Source organism: the organism of the source record quoted next, unplaced genomic scaffold (genome assembly GCF_019419815.1).
Source record: "Pyrus x bretschneideri cultivar Hongxiangsu unplaced genomic scaffold, Pyrus_bretschneideri_v1 Contig1, whole genome shotgun sequence".
In the NCBI taxonomy this organism is placed as follows: Eukaryota; Viridiplantae; Streptophyta; class Magnoliopsida; order Rosales; family Rosaceae; genus Pyrus; species Pyrus x bretschneideri.
In genome coordinates, this window is record NW_025999390.1 from 7,312,580 (window position 1) to 7,333,515 (window position 20,936).

Consider the following 20,936-nt stretch of genomic DNA (forward strand, 5'->3'; position numbering starts at 1 on the left):
TAGTGCATGTATATTTTCTTGTCAAATTATGACACGTGTATTTGAGAATTGAGATAACTAGGTGTAGTTGAAATGACTAATAATTTGAAATCCAATTATTGTATTCCTTTCCTTGTTTTGAATTTAATAGTCTGAACAAATAATTGTACCTTATAACATCGTCTAAAGGCCTACAAATCGACTTTAATAATAGAAAAATGATAAAGAGATTCTATCAAAATGGAATTTTTGGTAGATTCTCTGTGACTTCATATTTTTGGCACAATTCTTGTGCCATCGTTATAAAACATTGAACCAAAAACATAAGGTGACAGAGAGTCCATGAAGGGTCCCACTTTTGAAATGATTTTTCAATGTGTCTGGTACAAGGAATGGTATATTACGTGTCTCTATGCAAGTGGTTAGATTCTTGTGTTACAAAATTAATAACATAAAAATAAAATTTCTCACCACTTAAATAATTACATGTGATGTACTACTTGTATTACGGGTGTAGAAAAAAAATTTCTTTCGCTTTTAAGAGAATCTCCTTAACATTTATCTTCGTAATAAACTCATATGTGCAAGAAAAGCTTACCAGAATTTGAAGACTTCCTCTGTCGGCAGAATTTGAGGCTTGCAGGTTATAAATTATTGTAAAAATAAATATTATATGGTATTATCATATAATGACACGGGCACTCTTATATGTAATGGCGAGAAGGTTAATAATTATATACTTAAACCATATTTTAGATATTGTCATATAGTGACGCAGTCACTCTTATATAATGGCAAGAAAGTACATAATGGCATCGAATAGTTACTTACCTTTGGGTGCGGAGGTGCTCTGCAATATGAGCAAGCAATATCCGCATATTCTTAAACCAGTTTTAAAGCATTTAAATTTGAATGAGTATCATTGAAGCAGAAAAGTGGATGCATCTATTTTTCCAAACATAAAAACGAACAAAGAAGAAGAAAGATTTGCCTTCCAATAAGGTTGTTTGTAAAGAAAGTCGATGTTCTACCACAAAACCAATGACAATATGGGAAGTATCTCAACTTCTTTCTCCCTTCATCAATGTAAGGCTCTTTTACATTCACATTCTCACATGTCTGCTCACATGTGATGATTTTTCAAGCCAAACACGTGGACAACACGAATTTGGTGACATGTGGCCGTTGGGACACAAATGTGGGCCAACCTACTCTGATACCATAAAGAAAGTTAAGGTTCCACGATAAATCAATTGACAATATGGAAAGTAGCTCAACTTCTTATAAACCCTTGCAATGTTTCTTCTTTCATCAATGTAAATCTCTTTTACCTTCACATTTTGACAGTTTGACCATAGTAGAATAAGCCCGTAAGTGCATATTTTCAATGCTTTCACAATGCTCACGAGGGATTCCATAAGTATATAGAGAGTGAATAAATTACGGAAGCGACGAGATGCTCATCATCAGTTTGTCTATTGAATCCAGTCTCCGTTAGTTGGATCGTTGAAGGAGGTTGTTGGAAACAGATCAACAAGGTTGCATCTACAAATAGATTATTGATGTAATGATAATATAAAATCACAAGATAGACTAATAGAAACAAAACGTAAAACATATCAAGTATATATGTATGTGATTCAAAACTGAAATTTGAATAATTATGGCATCTGAATTTGTGGTTGAATTAGATCGTCTGAATTATAGTGTTTGTGTCTTCTTTGTGAAATAGTTTGGATTCTGATCAATTGTTAATAAGGTCTATGTAACGACCATGTGAATGAGGCCGACCTTATTGGATTTACTAATGAGAAATTATAGAAACCATTTGTATTGTTATTGATTAATTGAATTCTTGTATTTCATGGGATAAAGTAAAAGGAATGTTGAATTTCAGGAGGTGTTGATGTAAATAAAGGCTTTTCTTTTTGTAGTACTTAATTTCAGAATCTTAAAATGTAATATTAGTTTTCATCAAATTCTTTACACTAATTTTGGCTAAGGAAAGTAAAGGATGTGAGTACCAACTAGCTATGGTTAGTAAGTTCTCGAGTTTACATGACCTAAATACTATGTAGTTGATTGCAGAACTATAATAATGTCCTTTTTGTGATAAGTAATTTACAGGGTACACTCGAAAATGGATTTATTCTTGTTGTTGTATTCAACAAGTTCATGTAGCTTTATTCGTTTATTCCATTCGCAAGTTTATATGACCTAAATACTTGCTTTGATTTGTAATCGACTACAGAACTAGAATAGTGTCATTTTCGTGATAAGTAATTTAAGGAATACACTCGAAAATGGATTTGTTCTTGTTGTTGTATTCAACAAGCTCATGCAACTTTATCTTCTATTCCGATGTCTTCACAAAGAGTAGCAAAATAGACGTATTTTGCAGCAATTCCTTATTCCATGCTCAACAAGCAACTGTTCATCCTTTTCAGTGTTCACGAAATGATCCATATGATGATAGCAAGCTAGTTTTCGGACGATCCCACTTTAAACTTGACTACTGCCTGCTGTAACTCCGTGATGCCGTCATTTTCTTTTTACCCATGTTAAGTTTGTGTTATTACAGGTATGCCATCATTTTTACATACTATATATACTTTTTTTTTTTTTTTTTATATCCTCTTTTCTTCGTTCTCCCTTCTCCCTTCCTTTTCTTCTTTCGACTGTCAGCGAATCGGACCTCACCGTTTCACCAATCGTCTCCCTTTCATCTTAGGAACAAGAAACACCAGTCGCATGCCTCGATTCGTTAGGGTTTCGACGAGGATTTTCGAAAACTCCTCAGAGTTTTCCGACGTTTTTGTGACGATTCCGGCGATGATCGGCGTCGAGGTTGGTCTCAAACTATTCTTCAGAACCTCAGGTACCTTCTGCATCTATTGCACTCAAAGATCTGCTTCAAATTTTTTGTTAATATAATTGGGTTTTAGTTAATTTTTCGTGGATTTTTTTCCTTTAAATTTCTGGGTTGTGCACGAATTTTCGTTAAATTTGTGGCTTTTTTTGGTCTGAATTTTATCTGAAGGTTATGGTTGCCTTGAAGGATAGTAAGCCCCCTCACTCTCCTCTTCTCTTCTCTACACTTTGTGAAGATTATATTTTGTTTGATTGCAGAGTTTTTGGTTCTTAAAATATCCATTTTTTTTATTTGGTTTCCTCTTAATTTTATTTATTATTGATTGTTGCCTAAAAATCTATGAAGGGTTTGCTCTTTTGATCGTGGACCAAAAGATTTGAATGAATTATGATAATCTCTTTAACTTTAACTAGCTTCAAATAGAAGCTCTGAGTTTTCATTTCTATGGAAGCATGGCTGAAAACTATCCCTAAAAGATCTGTATTTTAATAGTTAATTCATTTTGGACCCTGGAATACGAGTATCAAACGCTTCATAGATAGCATTGCAACTTCCAGATCATGCTGAAAGCAGAAAGCGCTTTTGGCTCATATTAAAGCAGTTGATAAAGTTGTTCTTCTTGCTTGATATTTAGTTCGTATTTTGATCTTCGACCAAATTCCCAGAATCAATCCAACATAAATATGTTTTTCATTACTCTTTATTAAGAGTACCCTTTTGTGCATATAATTCATCAGCAGATCTCAATCAAAGTTGTATATGATTTTGTATAGAGAGAAAGCGGCTGGGATATGAGCACTAGGGGTTTTTACAAGGATGATGAAAATTTCGCAGAAGACGGTATATGTTGATGAGTTCGAGGAAAAGAAGAAGATAGCATCTCATTTGAAAAGAGCAATGAGTAAGAGTAATTTTGGGTCCATCAAAAGTTCGATCTCATTGATACAAAAGCTTGAAGAGCATTAGATGTGAGGATCCAAGTAGTGTCCCGGTTGTGGACACAAGCTCGAAGGAAAGCCGGTATGAGTAATCATATTAATCCGACAATTAATTATTCTTAGCTTGGCATACTGTTTGTTAGTAATACAAAAAGGGTCCATCTTTATCTTTTACTTTAATTTGTTTCTTTATTTTTTTATTTTGGTGCTTTAATTCCATGTTTTGGGATTTGTTACAACCATCCTGCATAATTAACCTCCGGGAGGAACATGGGTGAGCTCATGTTTTGTCTCTTTCATATCTTTCAAACATAATTTAATACCTAAAAATTCAAAAATTGATCAACTAAGAGGCAAAAAATTGTATTAATTAGTTATACAATATTGTACCATGACACTGACAGAAAATTGACTGTATATGCAGTAATACAACCTTGCATATATGGTGAATTTATGATGTCAAGAACCACTTACTTTACATCTTATTAACTTTGCTGTACAATTCAATTCACAAGCATATATAAAAATAAAAGATTTTGATTTTTTTTTCCATCTTCTGTCCATATACGAATCCCTTACGACTATGGAATGTTACAAACCTTTGAAATTCTTCACAATTATCCAGTAATGCAGAACAGAAGACACCAAATTCTTATGAAATAATAATATATATTTTTGTTTCTTTTCTTTCATCACATGATGATACTAGATATGTTTGGGTTATGTGTACATCATACATTCATATATTTTTGTTGAACATTTGCCAGAATTATATATCTGGAGGGGGAGAAACATTTGTACAGCCAAACAGTCACCTTCAACACTAATTTTAATCCATATAACTTAGTGCATACCATCCTTCGCTACCTTTTTCAATTAGCAAAATAGTGGAAATGTTGGAGGTGTCTCTGGTCTTTTCATTTAGTTAGTCTGCTGCTTAAGTTTGCAGCTTCCTATGACTTAAGTTATCCTTACTACTCACTTTGTAATCCACGGCTTCAATGTAGCCACTATTTTTCTCACTCTTTTTGCTTATTGTGGAATTTGGATTCTTTTTTTTTGGTGATTTTTATTGGTTAATTGGTTTTCTTGCAGGTTAGAGTGGTCGAGGTTCAAAAGATACTGGTAGAACTCAGACCGGTGTGTTATGCTTACTGCTCTAACTATTTCACATACGATTTTAATAAGCTTCTTTTGCTGAATTTACTTTTGATTATCTTTTTAATGGAATTCAAATTTGAGTTGATTAAAATTGGTAATTTGTTTTGATTTGTTGTCATATGGTTGATTAGTTGGTAATTAAAATGCAAATATTTTGCTTTAACTTTTTAAGAATCCAGATATTTTCCAAATCACAATCTGATTTGGATTGCACATAGTCTTACATGAAATTGACGATGTATAAATTATTTGACAATCCTGACCTAAGATGTGGGAGCTTAGTTGGATTGCAATATGGGTTTAACTGGGTTTCCTTTTGTTTGTTAGTTGATGGCACCAAGTTGTGGTTTTTGCTTGATTCATTGTTTGGTTTATAATATGAACTTGAAAGGTGTAATATTAAAAAATGTACACCCCATATACAGGAAAACGAAGAAGAAAGAAGAGTGAAGTACTTAGTGGCAATAGAGAACAAAGTCAAAAGTAACCAAAATACCTTTTCTATGTAATATATTCTACAAACATCTTTTTACCCTTATTGAACATATGTAATAGATTTTGATATATATTTCACACATTTAATTAGTTTTAAAATCCGCAGCATTGCGCGGGCTAAATTGCTAGTGAAGTCTATATGAAGGGGAAAAATGTACAAACTTTTGAGAACCAAAATTAAGGTTGGGAAATTAAAGGAAAGAATGCGATAAAGGGAGATATTTGAGGGGAGAATGCGATAAAGGAAAGAATGGGGAAATTAAAGGAAAGAACAAAATTTTGTGACCCTTCCTACTTTTTGTGTCTATAATTTAGGTTGGGTTTATCAACATGAAGCAAAGGAGTGTCTAGCTTCTGAGTGTTCCTTTAAGATTTGGCGCTTTCTGGCTCAGCACTTGGGATGCCTGAATTTGAAATTGGTGAGCACTACATTAAAAATTGATGAGCAGTCAAATGAAACTCATGAATCTCACTATGACCTTTCCCATGATGAAAGGCTACAATGACACTTTTCCTCAACATATTATTTATTTATTTTATTTTATTTTAAGTACAAAGGAGACATATTATTTAAATTTCATGCATAGACAAGCAACTGCAAATTAACAAGTAGATATTGTGCACACTAGAACTTAAATGGGAAACTTAGCGTTGACCGCTTTGGTAAACAGAACACACCGTTTGTACGAAAGTGAGTATGATCGCTATAGGAGCACCAATGACAGAAATAGTATCCCAAGTTGTGTTGAAATATTTTTGTTTCAGATTTGCCTTCCATTCGTTCCACGGCTTTTTGTAGTACTTGTTGATGTCCGCTGTAAGAGTAGCATAATAGAATGATGCTTTGTCAAACACAACACCTTTGCCAAGGCTGTTAATCAGAGTAGATACCTTATTCTTGTCACCAAGCAGATTTTCAACAATTCCATTCTTGACAAGCAATTCCACATCATTTGGGGTGTTCACCAAATTATCCATGAGGAAGATATAATCACTGAAGTAGTTGCAATCGCAATGGCATTGCTCAAAGGCAATAAGGTTTCGGAGTAAAAGCTCCGTGGAATACGCTATCATTAGATTTGGAATTTCCAAACTTCCGTCTTTGAAACGTATATCAAATAGATTATTGCTTGATCTTGCCTTAAACTTGACTCCAGCCTGGTGTAGTGTCGTCATGCTGGGTACAGGTGAAGCTTCGAATGGCCTTTGATATTTTGAGTTCTCTTCCTCCGTTGGTAGATGTAAAGTTCTAATCAAATCAACAAAATGCTCTACTTTAAAACTAGAAAAAGATCCCGAATCGTCTCTTTTTACATGTAAACTCGTTGATTCCATGCAGAAAATGTAAGAGAGGACAAATACTGAAGGCATCATCGCCAGCACCTCCGCAGTGGCAAAGAGATCCTCAAGAATGAAAAATGGCAGCTGATTTTCGAGCAAAAGCATGTCAGGTATTATAAACTTTTTCAACCATGGTTTGTTAAGGATGCCGTCATTGCTCTCCAGCTGGATAGGGGAACAATACCTCAATAAGAGCTCAATGATGAAGGCGGCATCCACAAGAATGATTCTTACAAATTCATCACTGCTCAACCCAATGTTGTGCGCATAGCAACTGCGCAGTTCCGGTTCCTTGACCTGTATTTTCGTTACATAAACTTCCAAGCTGACCTTAGTCCGATTTAAAAAATGCTGCAGGTACCTCTTCTTGTGTTCTTCCATGTCTTCTAAGCCTTTCTTACCATGGTGAATCGGACCTATAGAGACTACTTGAGGTGTGTAGGCCTTTTCATTTACACACCGTAGTCGTTCAGGAACTTTGTAGATGCAACACGAAGCGGACAAGCGAGTCAAATCACCCAACTCTTCACTCATTGAAGTTGCTAACTGAATGCCAGGGTTTTGTGGAGCTTCGTTGCTTCTTTCCATTTAATGTTGATGTGTTTGTTGTTCCAAATCGTAATTGCTGACAATGAGATAATGATCACTGACACATCAATAAACAAATTATTCACTAACAGAGAAAATTAATTCAAGCATTGAGAAAACATGACCACAATCAAAACCAATCTAAATAATAGAGAAAATTATTATTCCAAGAATTGCAAATATATACCCCCAAAAAAATTAAATTTTGTTTTATATATTTGTGAGGAGCGCGTTTAGTCAAATTGGATTAATTTCTTCTATCTATCCTGTTATATTTGGTTTTAATCAATGTGAGATGAGAGAAAAATATAGAGCAAAATAGTAGTATCTGCAAATAATAAGTCATAAACTTGTATTCTTGTAGTATTTTCATAGAGTTGTCATGTCTCACCTGCAGCTGAAAGAGTTTCTTTTTTATTTTTGGTATTTTGATATTTAGGCAACAAAGAAAAAAAGACTACCCAATAAAACTAACAAATATTCGACAGTAAAAATAAACTAAAATTAACAAATCATTGAATTGTCTATCTATACAATAAGCATGTCTCTATACGCAAAAAAATATATATTTTATGTCTACCCAGGCAAGTGTTTAAAAAACAAATCTGATTGATTTAACAAACCAAGCTGACGTGACATTCCCGTGGGATTGTGACATAACCCTTTAATTCATCACCGGCTGCTCAAGTGGAGCCAAATAGATGTTGGTATGTAAAGTTGGCTCCATACAACATCAGAGGATGTGGAGAGGCATTTCACATTGGGGAAGTACACTAATAATTTAAAAATTAAATATAAGTAGTTCACTCCTAAATATACGGAGTCTTTTGATGTTAAAACTCCATATTTGAGGTTCATTGAGTCAGACACCATCTATATATTAGACTTAAATAGTTAATTGAAGATAATATTAGTGCAGGTTGTACTTAATAGTGGTTACTTATAAAAATAAAACATATATACACAGCCAAACTATTCAACTCAAAGATATTAAAATGAAAGCTGCATCATTGAAGATGATCAAATAAATTGAAATGATCAAGTAACATACATTAACGAAGGATGTAGAAGAATATTTTAATCATGCTATAATAGTTAACTAGTTTGCATAAATCACTAGCTCAAGTTGTGCACAAATTGATGAAATGTGATATTCATACAAGAAACCAATTCGTTCTTATCTCAAACATGAATCCTTCTTAACTTTGGCTGAAGACAACAACAATAGCAGAGTGACATCAACAAGGCGTGAAGATAGACGAACTTTCATTTAACGGACAATATAATTTCAATTTCCAACTACCATTCAAACGTAAAAAGCTAAATCTTCAAAAAACAAAAAATACATAAATTGAAAAGGCAAAAACAAAAAACAAAATGTAGGTTTTACACATAAGTAGATTTTTGTTCCCCCGCCACCCCCTCCCCCCCAAAAAAAAGAAAGTAAAAATATAAAATTAATTGATTTAACACAAAAAACAAAATGTACGTTTTACATATAAGTAGATTTTTGTACCCCCCAAAAAAAAAAAGAAATTAAAAAAAAAAAAATTAATTGATTTAACAACGTGACGTCCCTTGGGATTGTGACATAACCTTTTAATTCATCTTCGACTGCTCAGGTGGAGCCATGTGGTGGTGTAAATTTGGATCAAAACAAGCCAAGAGGATGTGAAGAGGAATTCCACGTCGGGGAAGTACATCGACAAGAAGATCTAAGTATAAGAAGTTTGGTCTTAAATATTAGGAGTATTTTGTAATAAAACCCAACAGTTAAAATTCATTAAGCTCGAATACTATTCATATATTACACCTAAGTGGTTAATTAAATATAATATCAGTGTACAATTGTACTTAATAATGGACACTTATAAAAGTGAAACATATATCCACAGCTCAAACAAAATTGAAACATATGTACACAACCAAACTATTCAATTAAAAGATATTAACAAGAAAGCTGCAGCATTCCCTTAACAGGTAAATATGAAACTAAAAGCTTCAAAAAAATCGATATGTGCAAACATAGCAGGGAGAAGAAACAAGCCAGATGAAAGATTATAAATTGAGAAGTGAGTTTCTATAGGTACTAAAAATAAGTCATCTAACACATTTAGAAGTGAAATTTATTGTTTTGAGAATGAGTGCGTGCTAATGTTTCGAAGTGTCAATAACAGTACTTCACATTGAAAATGAAAAAAAAAAAATGAAGTGAGTTCTCACCTGCTTTGTATACAAGAAAACAAGCAAGTTTGCACGTTGAATTTGCCTCTTGTAGATGACTAAGAAAACTCAATACATAGCTCCTCTGGTAGATGATATATAAATTTTCTTTTAACAATAGCACAATTATAGGCTGGCTATATATAACCATTTCTTCTTCAATATGTTTCTGTTGAACGTGTTTAAATCACCAATTAAATTAATGACGTGAGTTATGTTAGCTACCTACCCTTATCTTTCCTCACCTGTAAACATGTGGTTGATACTAGTTCTCCAATTAATGACTTGACAGTCTGACAACGCAATTTTGGAAGAGCCTTGATATTGTGCTAGCCTTCGTAACTTATGATGTTAATGAGAGAAATGTTGTGGAATATTCTCTCAATAGCGCAATAATAATTGCTGCGAGATGGGCTTACTGGCCTCTGGGAATGAAAGCGATGAGAGAAAATCCAGTCAGAAGAATTTGCCCTGGACAATGTTTGTGGTGGAATGGAGGAGCAACCTCAATTTAGCTTGCAAAGACAACTATATAATTCAACTAGGGTACTTTAGGCATTTCAATCATCTGTCTCTATCATTCAATCGTTCATATCCTTATTTCTATTTCAACAACCAAATAATGAAAGAGTGGTACTATTTACACACATTTTTTTATCTGTTACACACTCTTATCAATTTTTAATCGTCGAATTGAATGAATTAAAATTATATAAATTAATTTTATTATAGCAAATTTTCCAATAATTTTTAACGTAGTACTGTTAGATTATTTTAATCAAACTATAACAATCAACCAGTTTGCATGAATCCTCCTTAACCCTTAGTTGCTGACAACGATCAATAACAGAGTGACATCACCAATATTACGTCATCTGGCAATAATGATCTCTACATGTGGAAATTAAGGAACTTTCATTTCACAGACATAAATAATTGGGGGCCATGAGGCCCATAATTGTAGAAAAGAGGCATATTGCACCAGTATCAAGTTGATTCATATTCAAGCTGTGGGTCAAGGCTCTGGTACGAAAGTTTGAAATGTTTTAAGAGGAAGAAATAAGAATGCTTCACCGTGCGTCGAAACCTTTTCTTTTAGACTTCATTTGTCTCCACATTTAGTACGCAATAGGGATATGTAAATAAGTTTTTTACATACAATGAAATTCAAATTTAATTCGTTTTTCAACAATGTTTTTCTAGAAAGTGTGTTCCTTCATAGATCTCAAGCTTCCAGTCAAAACATGCAAGACAGAACAAAATTCTACCCAAGGTTAAAATAAGAAGTGTTTCCAAAGTCAAAAACAAGGAAGAAAATTTAGGTTTTGTAGATAAGAACAAAAAAATTAACAAGTAGATTTTGTTTTATATATTTATGAGGGGTGGGTTTAGGGCTGGTTTGGTATTGCTTGTGCTTTGAAAAAAAGCTGCTTCTGCTGTACTGTGAGAATAAGCAGCTGTGAAATAAAGCAGCAGAATATTTGGTAAACTTTTTTGTAAAAGTGCTTTTGAAAAAAAAAAAGCAGTATTATAGTGTTTGGTAAACTTTTATGTAAAACAGATGTGAAAAAAAAACCAGTTTTTCAAAGCTGGGTTTTGCAACTTCTTGTTTTTAGCTTTTTTTCACCCAAAACTATGAAAAAAAGCTGAAGTTGAATGTTTACCAAACACAAAAACAGCTCCCAGCTTTTTTTTATACTAGTTTTTTTCAGAATTATCTCAGTACCAAATCAGGCATTAGTCGGATTGAATTAATTTGTTCTATCTACCCTTATATTTTTTCCATGTCTATAAACCATTTGGTGCAGAAAAGTAATGCATGAGTTGAATGCAATATCGGAACGTGGAAAACAATTTTTGCGCATAACTCCAATACGCAAATACTTTTTTTTTTTTTTTCTTTTCTAAGAAATGAATTTCGAACACCTCTTTTTGGCTTATGCACACTCCTATTTAATGATGTTTATTTTCCTTTTATTCGTCCAAAGACTATAAATAATAAATATGAGTATGCAAGGAAAGAAAAAGTGTACACAGAAATCTATTTTTTTTTTTTTTCCTTTTCTTTTAGCTTGAAGTCAATTGAAAATCAAGGTACCAAACTAGCTAACAAAAAAAGGTATGAAACTACGAATATTAGGTAGGCTCCGACAAGCGGACAGGTAGGCATGCAAATTTCGAATTCAGACAAATGGATATAAGTTCATATGGCATATGACACATGGATTTAAGCATGTAGATTTCATTAGGCAAACAAACCATAACGCAGATTCATATTCGGACAGGTAAATGTTAGGAGCATGGAAAGAAAGCATGTAAATGCGGCCCCTCACTAAACAAACGAGACTATTGAAATTTTAGATCAACAAGTCCGGGACCTCACTCTAACGACACTGATAATGTTCCCAACTTGATAATTACCACATGTCCAATCGGCAATTGAAATCTACATGAAGATCCATAATGTTCCCAACTTGATAACGACACTGATAATGTTCCCAACTTGATAATGTTCCCTATTTAGTGGTTCACACATGAAGATCCATAAATCGGCAATTGAAACTCAGAGGTCGGCTCCAATGGAGTCCATACTTGTTTTCAATATTTTTAGGATGTGCTTCTTAAGAACTTAGAGCCATACTCTATGTTAAGAGTCCACGTCATTTGGGGTGTTCACCAAATAATCCATGAAGATGATATAATCACTGAAGTAGTTGCAATCGCAATGGCATTGCTCAAAGGCAACAAGGTTTCGGAGTACACACTCTGCCTTTGAAATTATCAGATTTGGAATTTCCATGAGTACATACAAGCTCCGTGTTATCCTGTATTATTAGATTTGGAATTTCCAAACTTCTGCCTTTGAAACATATATCAAATAGATTATTGCTTGATCTTGCCTTAAACTTGACTCCAGCCTGGTGTAGTTTCGTCATGCTGGGTACAGGTAGAGTTTTGAGTGCCCTTTGATTTTTTGACTTCTCTTCCTCCGTTGGTAGATGTAAAGTTCTAATCAAATCAACAAAATGCTCTACTTTAAAACTAGAAAAAGATCCCGAATCGTCTCTTTTTGATGCCATGCAGAACTTGTAAGAGAGGTCAAATACTGAAGGCATCGTAGCGGGCACCTCCGCAGTGGCAAAGAGATCCTCAAGAATGAAAAATGGCAGTTGATTTTCAAGCAAAAGCATGTCAGGTCTTATAATATTTATCAACCGTGGTTTGCCAAAGATGCGGTCATCGCTATCGGGCTCGTTATCCCCCTCGTACCTCAATAAGAGCTCAATGATGAACGCGGCATCCACAAGAATGATTCTTACAAATTCATCACTGCACAACCCAATGTTGTGCGCATGGCAACTGCGCAGTTCCGGTTCCTTGACCTGTATTTTCGTTACATAAACTTCCAAGCTGACCTTAGTCCGATTTAAAAAATACTGCAGGTACCTCTTCTTGTGTTCTTCCATGTCTTCTAAGCCTTTCTTGCCATGGTGAATCGGACCTATAGAGACTACTTGAGGTGTGTAGGCCTTTTCATTTACACACCGTAGTCGTTCAGGAACTTTGTAGATGCAACACGAAGCGGACAAGGGAGTCAAATCACCCAACTCTTCACTCATTGAAGTTGCTAACTGAATGCCAGGGTTTTGTGGAGCTTCGTTGCTTCCTTCCACTTAATGCTGATGTGTTTGTTACTCCAAATCGTAATTGCTAACAACGAAATGATGATCAGTGACACATCAATAAAAAAAAATTTCGATGGTAGAGAAAATTAATCCAAGCATTGAGAAAACATGACAACAATAAAACCTATTCTAGATAATAGAGAAAATTATTAATCCAAGAATTGCAAATATATATATACACCCGAAAAAATTAAATTTTGTTTTATATATTTATGAAGAGTGTGTTCAGTCAAATTAAATTAATTTCTTCTATCTACCCTCTTATATTTTGTTTTAATCAACATGGGATGAGAGAAAAATATAGAGCAAAATAATAGTATCTGCAAATAATAAGTCATAAACTTGTATTCTTGTAGTATTTTTATAGAGTTGTCATTTCCCATTACGCAACTGAAAGAGGGATTTTTTTTTTTTTGGGTATTTTGATATTTTGGCAATAACAAAAAGAAAAAATTAATAATAAGACAACCCAATAAAACTAACAAATATTCGACATTAAAAAAAAAAACTAACAAATCATGGATTGTCCATCTATACAATTATTCGGAAACATGTCTCTATAGACAAATTTTTTATATTTTATGTCTCTACAGGCAAGTGTCTGAAAAACAAAACCAACTGATTTAACAAACCAAGCTGACGCGCCGTCCCCTTGGAATTGTGAATTAACCCTTTAATTCATTACCGACTGCTCAAGTGGAGCCGTATAGACTGTGGTGTGCAAAGTTGGCTCTCCATACAAGATAAGCAGATGTGGAGAGGCATTTCACATTGGGGATGTACACTAATAATTTAAAAATTAAATATAAGTAGTTAATTCCTAATTACACAGAGTCTTTTGATGATAAGACTTCATAGTTGAGGTTCATTGGGCTGGATACCATCTATATATTAGGCCTAAGTGGTTAATTAAAGACAATATTAGTGCAGGTTGTACTTAATATATAGTGGACACTTATAAAATTGAAACATATATACACAACCAAACTATTCAACTCAAAGATATTCAAATGAAAGTTGCGTCATTGAAGATGATCAAATAAATTGAAAAGACCAAATAACATAAATTAACGGAAGATGTAAAAGAATAATTTAATCATGCTATAATAGTCAAATAGTTTGCATAAATCACTAGCTCAAGTTGTGCACGAATTAATGAAATGTGATATTCATAATTTCATACAAGAAACCATTTCGTTCTTTTCTCAAACATGAATCCTTCTTAACTTTGGCTGATGACAACAACAATAGCAGAGTGACATCAACAAGGTTATGTCATCAGGCACGTGAAGGGAGACGAACTTTCATTTAATGGCCAATATAATTTGGGGCATAAGGCCAATAATTGTAGAACAGAGGCATGTGTATACCGTTCAAACATAAAACTAAAATCTTCCATAAACAAAAAATACATACCTCTATTTAGTTTTGTTTCTTCTCCTTTGATTCGTTCAAAGACTGCAAATAATAAACACATTACACGAGTGTGTAAGGAAAGAAAAAGCTTACGTAGAAATCACTTCATAGCAGATATGTAAAGTATTGAGCTTCTATTCAAACTTAAGTGCAATGAAAAGTAGATCAACTTTCTCTAAATAATAGCACATCTTTGGAAAGTTAAAGGACTTTTCATGTAGAGAGTTGGCTACTCCCTGATCAACATTTCTCTTAATAATAAACCAATATGTGCAAGAAAAGCTTACCATAAATGCAAGACTTCCTATGTCGGCAGAATTTGAGGCTTGCCAGTTATATTATGGTAAAAGGAAATATATGTATGATATTATCATATAGTGTCAGGCACTCTTATATAATGACGAGAAGGTTAATTATCTTAAACCATATTTCAATTCGTAGAGGGGCCGGGAGCATCGAATAGTTGCTAACTTACTTTTTGGGTGTGGAGGTAAACCACAAAAAACCAATCCAACTTGAATACATGTGAACCACAAAAATAAAAATTCAAATTCAAACACTCAGAAATAAATAAGTACATTCCCCATATTCATGCACATAATCCACTTCTCTCTTTATCTTCCCCTCTGTCAGACTAAACAAAAACCCTCCATCTCTTTTCAAAGCTGCAATAACATAACTCAATATAACATGGAATGAAAATCATTTACAACTTAGAACAAAAGAGATTAACTTATGCACCACCACCTAAAAACACAAAAAATAGGAAACAAAATTCTCCAAATGCACAAAAAATTAAGAACAAATGGATTTGCACAGATTCAACTTTCACAACATACAAAATTCAACCTCCACAATATACAAAAAGTAAAAATTTTGTTACACATAAACCTCAAAGAAAGAAACTAAATTATTCACAAGGTGAACAAAGGGCTTCAATCTATACACAAAAATATCTAGAATAGTGAATTTACTTAATTGCCCTTCAGCTTAGTAGTTCCGTAAAATATCCATCGTAGCTCCAAATTCAATTCCGTTTGCACCCATGCGTTTGTGACGTCGAGTACTATAAGGACACTAAAATAATGGTTCATACGTCTCACAACACAAAGGTCAACAAAAGTCAACATTCTCGCTTCTAAGGGCATTTTGGTCATTTCACACTTTTAGTATCAAAATACTATAAATTAAGGACGGGTCCTAACACTTGCCGTGGTGAAATGGGCCTATGGAGACTGCCTATGGTGTGTAAGCCCTTTCAGTTACATGCCCAAGTCACTCGAGAACTCTATAAATACAACAAGACTTTTTATATTAACACCCCACAAAATGTTGAATGCACCCCACATTAAAATTTAATATTAAATGACTTATTTACCCTAATATGCAATGGCAATTTTGACCTTATTCAATTTAAAAAAAAAATTTATAAATACACCTCAATCACTTTTAACGTATTATTTATCTTCTTCAACTATCAAAACCCCTCCGACCCTCCATTGTTGAACAAAACCCTAACCAATGAAACTACAAACATGTTGATTGAGAAAAATTATATTTAACGAATAAAACACGAAATCGATGTTTGGGAAGCTTCACATGAAGTAAGACTTCATTTTTTTTTTTATTGTTTTAGTGATTTCGACAACATCAATAATTATTTAATCTTACTTTTGCTACGTTATTCAAGCTTCTATGTTCGTATTCATCTTTTAGGGATCACAACAATTACATGAAGAATTAAACACTTAAAATTACCACCAAATATTAAAAACATACAACATGAGTTTTAATGGTGAATTTGAAAACAACCCACATATACTTTAAATCCCAAGTGACATCTTTTGTCAAAATTCCAATCGGTATTTTTTGTCCAAATTAAAACCCTTATAAGATTTGAGAAATGTGAGGTGTATAGAAAATATAGGGTGCATGTAGAAAATGTAAGATGTATATTGAAAATTTAGGGTGTGAGGGTATTATGGGGAAGTATGTGGGGTGTATTAATATAATTTTTAATTGAAAAAACAAATGTAGGGTATTTTAAATATATGAGGTTTATTCAACAATTTATGGAGTATTAATATAATAAGCCATACAACAATACGAAGATAAGGGAGACAGGCTATCCAATTGCATTCTCATCGAAGTTACTAATGGGATCTACGGATTTTCTCTGTTATATGGAGGTTGATGAATGCTCCTTTCTTCGACTCCCCTCCTGATGGTTGAGACTATACAAACACACTGAACTCATCGTAAAACGAAACAAAATCACTTGTTTTCATCATAAACCAAAAGTTCAAAAGGAAAGTGATGGTGGAAACAAATGCAATTTATGTATTGGCCAAAGTTCAAATTAACCACATAAATTCAAATGCGTTGATTATAAAGTTAACCAACGATGCAAGGGGTTCATATATTGGTTAAGAGCGCTTACCCTTGTATTCGAGTCTTGTGTTCGGATTCCATCCCCTCAGTATCACTCGAATAAAAGTTTACCCATCACATATATACTAGAAAATACAAGAAAACATAGATTAGGTGATGAAATTTTTTGTGGCGCTAAAAATTCATCACATTTAGGTAAAATAAGTGAGGCTTTTTTAAGAAATCGTCACATAATGGTTTTCGTTGAACACTAAAATATTTTTGGCTTGGAATTATAACAAGTAAACATTTTTGGCTTCCCAGTTTGGTGGTGCACTTGTTATGATGAATGTTGTTGCAGAAATGTGTTATGCCAGTACTTTAATAAGTAGGTTAATAATTAGGGAATAAGGAAGCTGTGATTTGATACATGGAAAATCTTTTGTTGGGGGGATAGGAAGCTGAAACTAGTAAATTGATTTTACGTCTATAATTTGACAAGTCAGCTTTAAAATTTCTATATTATGCTCCCATTTAATTATGCTTTGATGCAGATTTACTTTTGTATATACATATATGAAATTCTTATACTTTCATGATTTTCAGGATTGAAGGTGCTCAAGCTCTGATGCAGATTTACCTTTCAAGTTGCTTGTGAGTCTGAATTTAATTCAATTTATTTATAGTAATTTCAAACACTCACTTGCATATATTTATGTTCAGTAATAGGTATTATTTATGGTGGACCTATCCCATCCGAAAGATTATTGAATACATTGAAAAGAAGATGGTGAAGTTGTACTATCAGTTTAGGCACCGGTTACATCGGCACTACTGGTCATGTGAAACGCATGCAAGAGGACGAGCTAAACTTCCAAATGATCTAATGTGGAATGGGAGACCAAAGAATCATTGGGACTAGTTATGCGATAATGTTTACACTACTACACTCTTTTTGGTATGTATTCTATATAATATTTCCTAGTACAAGTCCAAATTAGATACCAACATTCTCTTATATAGTTGAACAACAATTTTTTATTAAGAGAGAATTTTGTGATAAAGCTCTAATAATCTATATAAGGTTGCCGTACAGTAATATAAAGGTGCTTTACAAGTATTTTGTTAACATTAGGCATAACCATATGCATATATTGTTTGCATTCGTTATGCTTCTCATCGCTTTTAATTATGCTTTTCCAATTGGTAAAATTTGAGAATGGCTACAACAGTACTAGAGCTGAAAGCATTTTATATAGTGTTTATGAAAATTTGAATGAATATGTAGAACTGAAATATATCTTTATATATTACTAGTATGGGATTTTGGAACTTTCCAAATTTTACACATTTTTAGTTAACTAAATCTTCTTTTGTATGTCATGTGTACCACAGTTAAGGTAGGAGCTTTCAAAGCAAAATGCTGATAATTGGAAGAAACAAAAGTATCACCACAAGGGAAGGGCAAGGCTATTCATCCAACATGCTAGGAAGGCTCTTAAGGTAATGAAATTAAATTTCTTATAATACTCATTATGCAGTTTATGTATTCTAATGTATGTTTCTGCATTACTGAGTAGGAGCTCCATTACCTGTGATTGACAATTGGGGGCTCTCCACAAAGACAAGAACGGCCAGTGGATTAATGATGTTGCTCGAGACAATATTTAAGTTATTCACTTCACCGGCTTATCATTTTTGTAGTTGGATATTAACTTGCAACTCCCTTGAAATGACTAGCTAGAACTTTTGGAAGAAAAAAAAACTTGATATAACTAGCTAGAAGCTGAAAGGTTTGGAGTCGGCCTTTATGAAATAAATTACAATTGTGTTCTTAATTAGTTTATGTTTCTCTTCATTTTGTTTGTCCCACCAGTAAATGCTTATGCTATTGACGCTTCTTGTTACTTTTTGAGAAAAACTTTTAGTGCCTAGTTCAATTTAACCCACGTTCAAACACAAACTACAAAATAATATGTGAAGACAGGTTATACATACCTGGTGGTTTGCTTTTTACATCCGTTAAGGATCATATACAAATGGTTAAGTTGTGTTTTCTTAATCATATTGTAGCTGATCTGTTTGAACACATAAAACTGATATGTTTCTATTTTATTAGGATAACATGAAGAAAAAGAAAGAGGAAGTTAGGGAGGAGCTTCCAAGAAGCACCTCCATCAGATTTCATGCAAGTGTCATTGGATGATGAGTTTGGAATCATGGCTGAGCTTGAAGCATGCACATGGTAGACCTCTTTGGTTAGCATCTCAATGTGTCTTAGCTTTTTTTTTTTTTTTTTTTTTTTTTTTGTTAATACCTCAAGCTGTTTATGCATAGACGTTGGTGCCCTTCATGACAATTTGCTATTATTGAGATAGGTCACCATGAATTAGATTGATTTTGGGATGTTTATGTTATTTTGGGGGCGCACGCTTGGTTATGTATTCGACTTAAGTGTGTGTTTTAATTGTTGATTAACGAAAGTGTGGAGTATTACCTTATGTTATGAATTACAATTCTAGATTACGAAGTAGGAACAAGTAATTAATTTGTCACGTATTATTCTTAAATAGGTATTTGATTTCAACATATGCGAGACATAAGCTGCGCCATGTATCAATAGAATATGTGACGATTTCAACATCACTTAGTGTAAATTATATCATTCTGGGATCATATTGGGTGGCAATAAAATCATCAGTTATAAGTTTGATATGTGACGAAAAGCATAGGTCATTGACTTTTTTATTTTGTAATACTTATTTCGTCACTTATAAATCTAATATGTGACAAAAATAACATGACATAATAGGAAAATATGTGGCGAATCTAATATTTGTCATGTAAATTATCAGTGACGTTAGGTAGGTGACAATAATTGTGACATTGGGATTTCGTCACATATCGTCAAATGTGCTGAATTTTTATATTTATGTGACGAATGTATGTTGCCACAAAAGCGCTATTTTCCTGTAGGCTGCAAGAATAAAAGATGAAAAGCGAAGTTGCAGATAGCAAATTAAGGAGGCGAGTATATACGTACCTGTTTACCAATGAACCAGTATTTGCAGAAGAAGTCACTAGGTCTAGTCTCTCTTTTATTTTCCTCCTCCATGATAAGGATGGCGTTGGAGCATTTTTTGGACGATGGTTTTTTTTTTTTTTTTTTTTTTTTTTGGAAACTGGAATCCATAGAACCAGGGCAAAGAGGCCAAAGAGAAATACAAAGGGCCTACAACAAGGCAAATAGCTGAGAACCAACAAAAGCAGAAAGTAGTGTGAGTGGTCCAAGGAGCAATGACGTCGCATTCAATGCTAAAAATGTCACCACTCACACTACCGGGGTGTATAGGGAGGGCATGGGAGACCATCGTTACAAAGAACATGAACAAAGGAAAATGGAGGTCGATCGACCCACATAACATCACACATCTCCCTACATTGTCTCGACGCAATGAAGTCCACCGTACGATTGGCCGATCTTGGAACCCAAGACTAGCGACAAGTTTGGAAAATATCCCCCAATCTTTTACATTCCATAAGAATGGGGAAGGCTTCCCAACTGCCAAGAGTTGAAGTATTCCTGAGGCTGGCAATGGATTCCATCGAATCAGATTTGATGATCACCGAGTTCCATCCCCGGGAGATACCCAATTCGCATCCATGGAAAAGCGCCTTTGCTTCTGCCACCGCTGCATTAGAAGCTTTGATGGAGTATCAACAAGCTGCCATAAAGTTTCCTTCCATATCCTGCACAACCACACCTGCAAAGCCAGCCTGCAAACTTGGCCTCCAACTGGCATCAACGTTGATTTTGATAAACTCAGGACAAGGCGAAGACCAATGGACCTCAACAGCACCAGGGGA

At 33.9% G+C, this 20,936-nt stretch overlaps 2 protein-coding genes and 1 long non-coding RNA gene across 6 annotated transcripts; 1 reads left to right on the plus strand and 2 right to left on the minus strand.

Annotated features, from left to right (window-relative positions):
* Nucleotides 1-2,606: 2,606 nt before the first annotated feature.
* Nucleotides 2,607-7,285, plus strand: LOC108866674. Of its 2 annotated transcripts, XR_007257871.1 has the most exons (6): nucleotides 2,607-2,857; nucleotides 3,625-3,871; nucleotides 4,885-4,929; nucleotides 5,376-5,864; nucleotides 6,785-6,896; nucleotides 7,144-7,285. It is a non-coding gene; the product is annotated as an uncharacterized LOC108866674 (long non-coding RNA). The 2 variants fall into 2 exon arrangements; XR_007257872.1 differs by lacking the exon at nucleotides 5,376-5,864 and having other exon boundaries at nucleotides 2,609-2,857.
* LOC103944656 (UPF0481 protein At3g47200-like) lies at nucleotides 5,872-10,964 on the minus strand. 3 transcript variants are annotated; one of them, XM_048582809.1, is made up of 3 exons: nucleotides 9,598-10,964; nucleotides 8,971-9,089; nucleotides 5,872-7,432 (listed from the first exon to the last, which is right to left on the minus strand). In XM_048582809.1, exon 3 carries the CDS (start codon nucleotides 7,372-7,374, stop codon nucleotides 6,091-6,093), a length of 1,284 nt encoding a protein of 427 aa, XP_048438766.1. In that variant the 5' UTR covers nucleotides 7,375-7,432; nucleotides 8,971-9,089; nucleotides 9,598-10,964; the 3' UTR covers nucleotides 5,872-6,090. The 3 variants fall into 3 exon arrangements, with proteins under 3 accessions (XP_048438766.1, XP_048438758.1, XP_048438755.1); XM_048582801.1 differs by lacking the exon at nucleotides 8,971-9,089 and having other exon boundaries at nucleotides 5,872-7,411; nucleotides 9,598-10,963; XM_048582798.1 differs by lacking the exon at nucleotides 8,971-9,089 and having other exon boundaries at nucleotides 9,598-10,962.
* Nucleotides 10,965-11,187: 223 nt separating this feature from the next.
* LOC103946801 (UPF0481 protein At3g47200-like) lies at nucleotides 11,188-13,271 on the minus strand (the record flags this gene model as incomplete). Its single annotated transcript, XM_048590776.1, has 1 exon — nucleotides 11,188-13,271. A coding segment is annotated over one exon (939 nt), but the record flags the coding sequence as incomplete, so codon positions are not given.
* Between the last annotated feature and the right edge of the window lie 7,665 nt (nucleotides 13,272-20,936).

Coding starts and splice junctions, on each gene's coding strand:
- LOC103944656 (XM_048582809.1), bottom strand. CDS start 7,374: ATGGAAAGAAGCAACGAAGCTCCACAAAACCCTGGCATTCAGTTAGCA.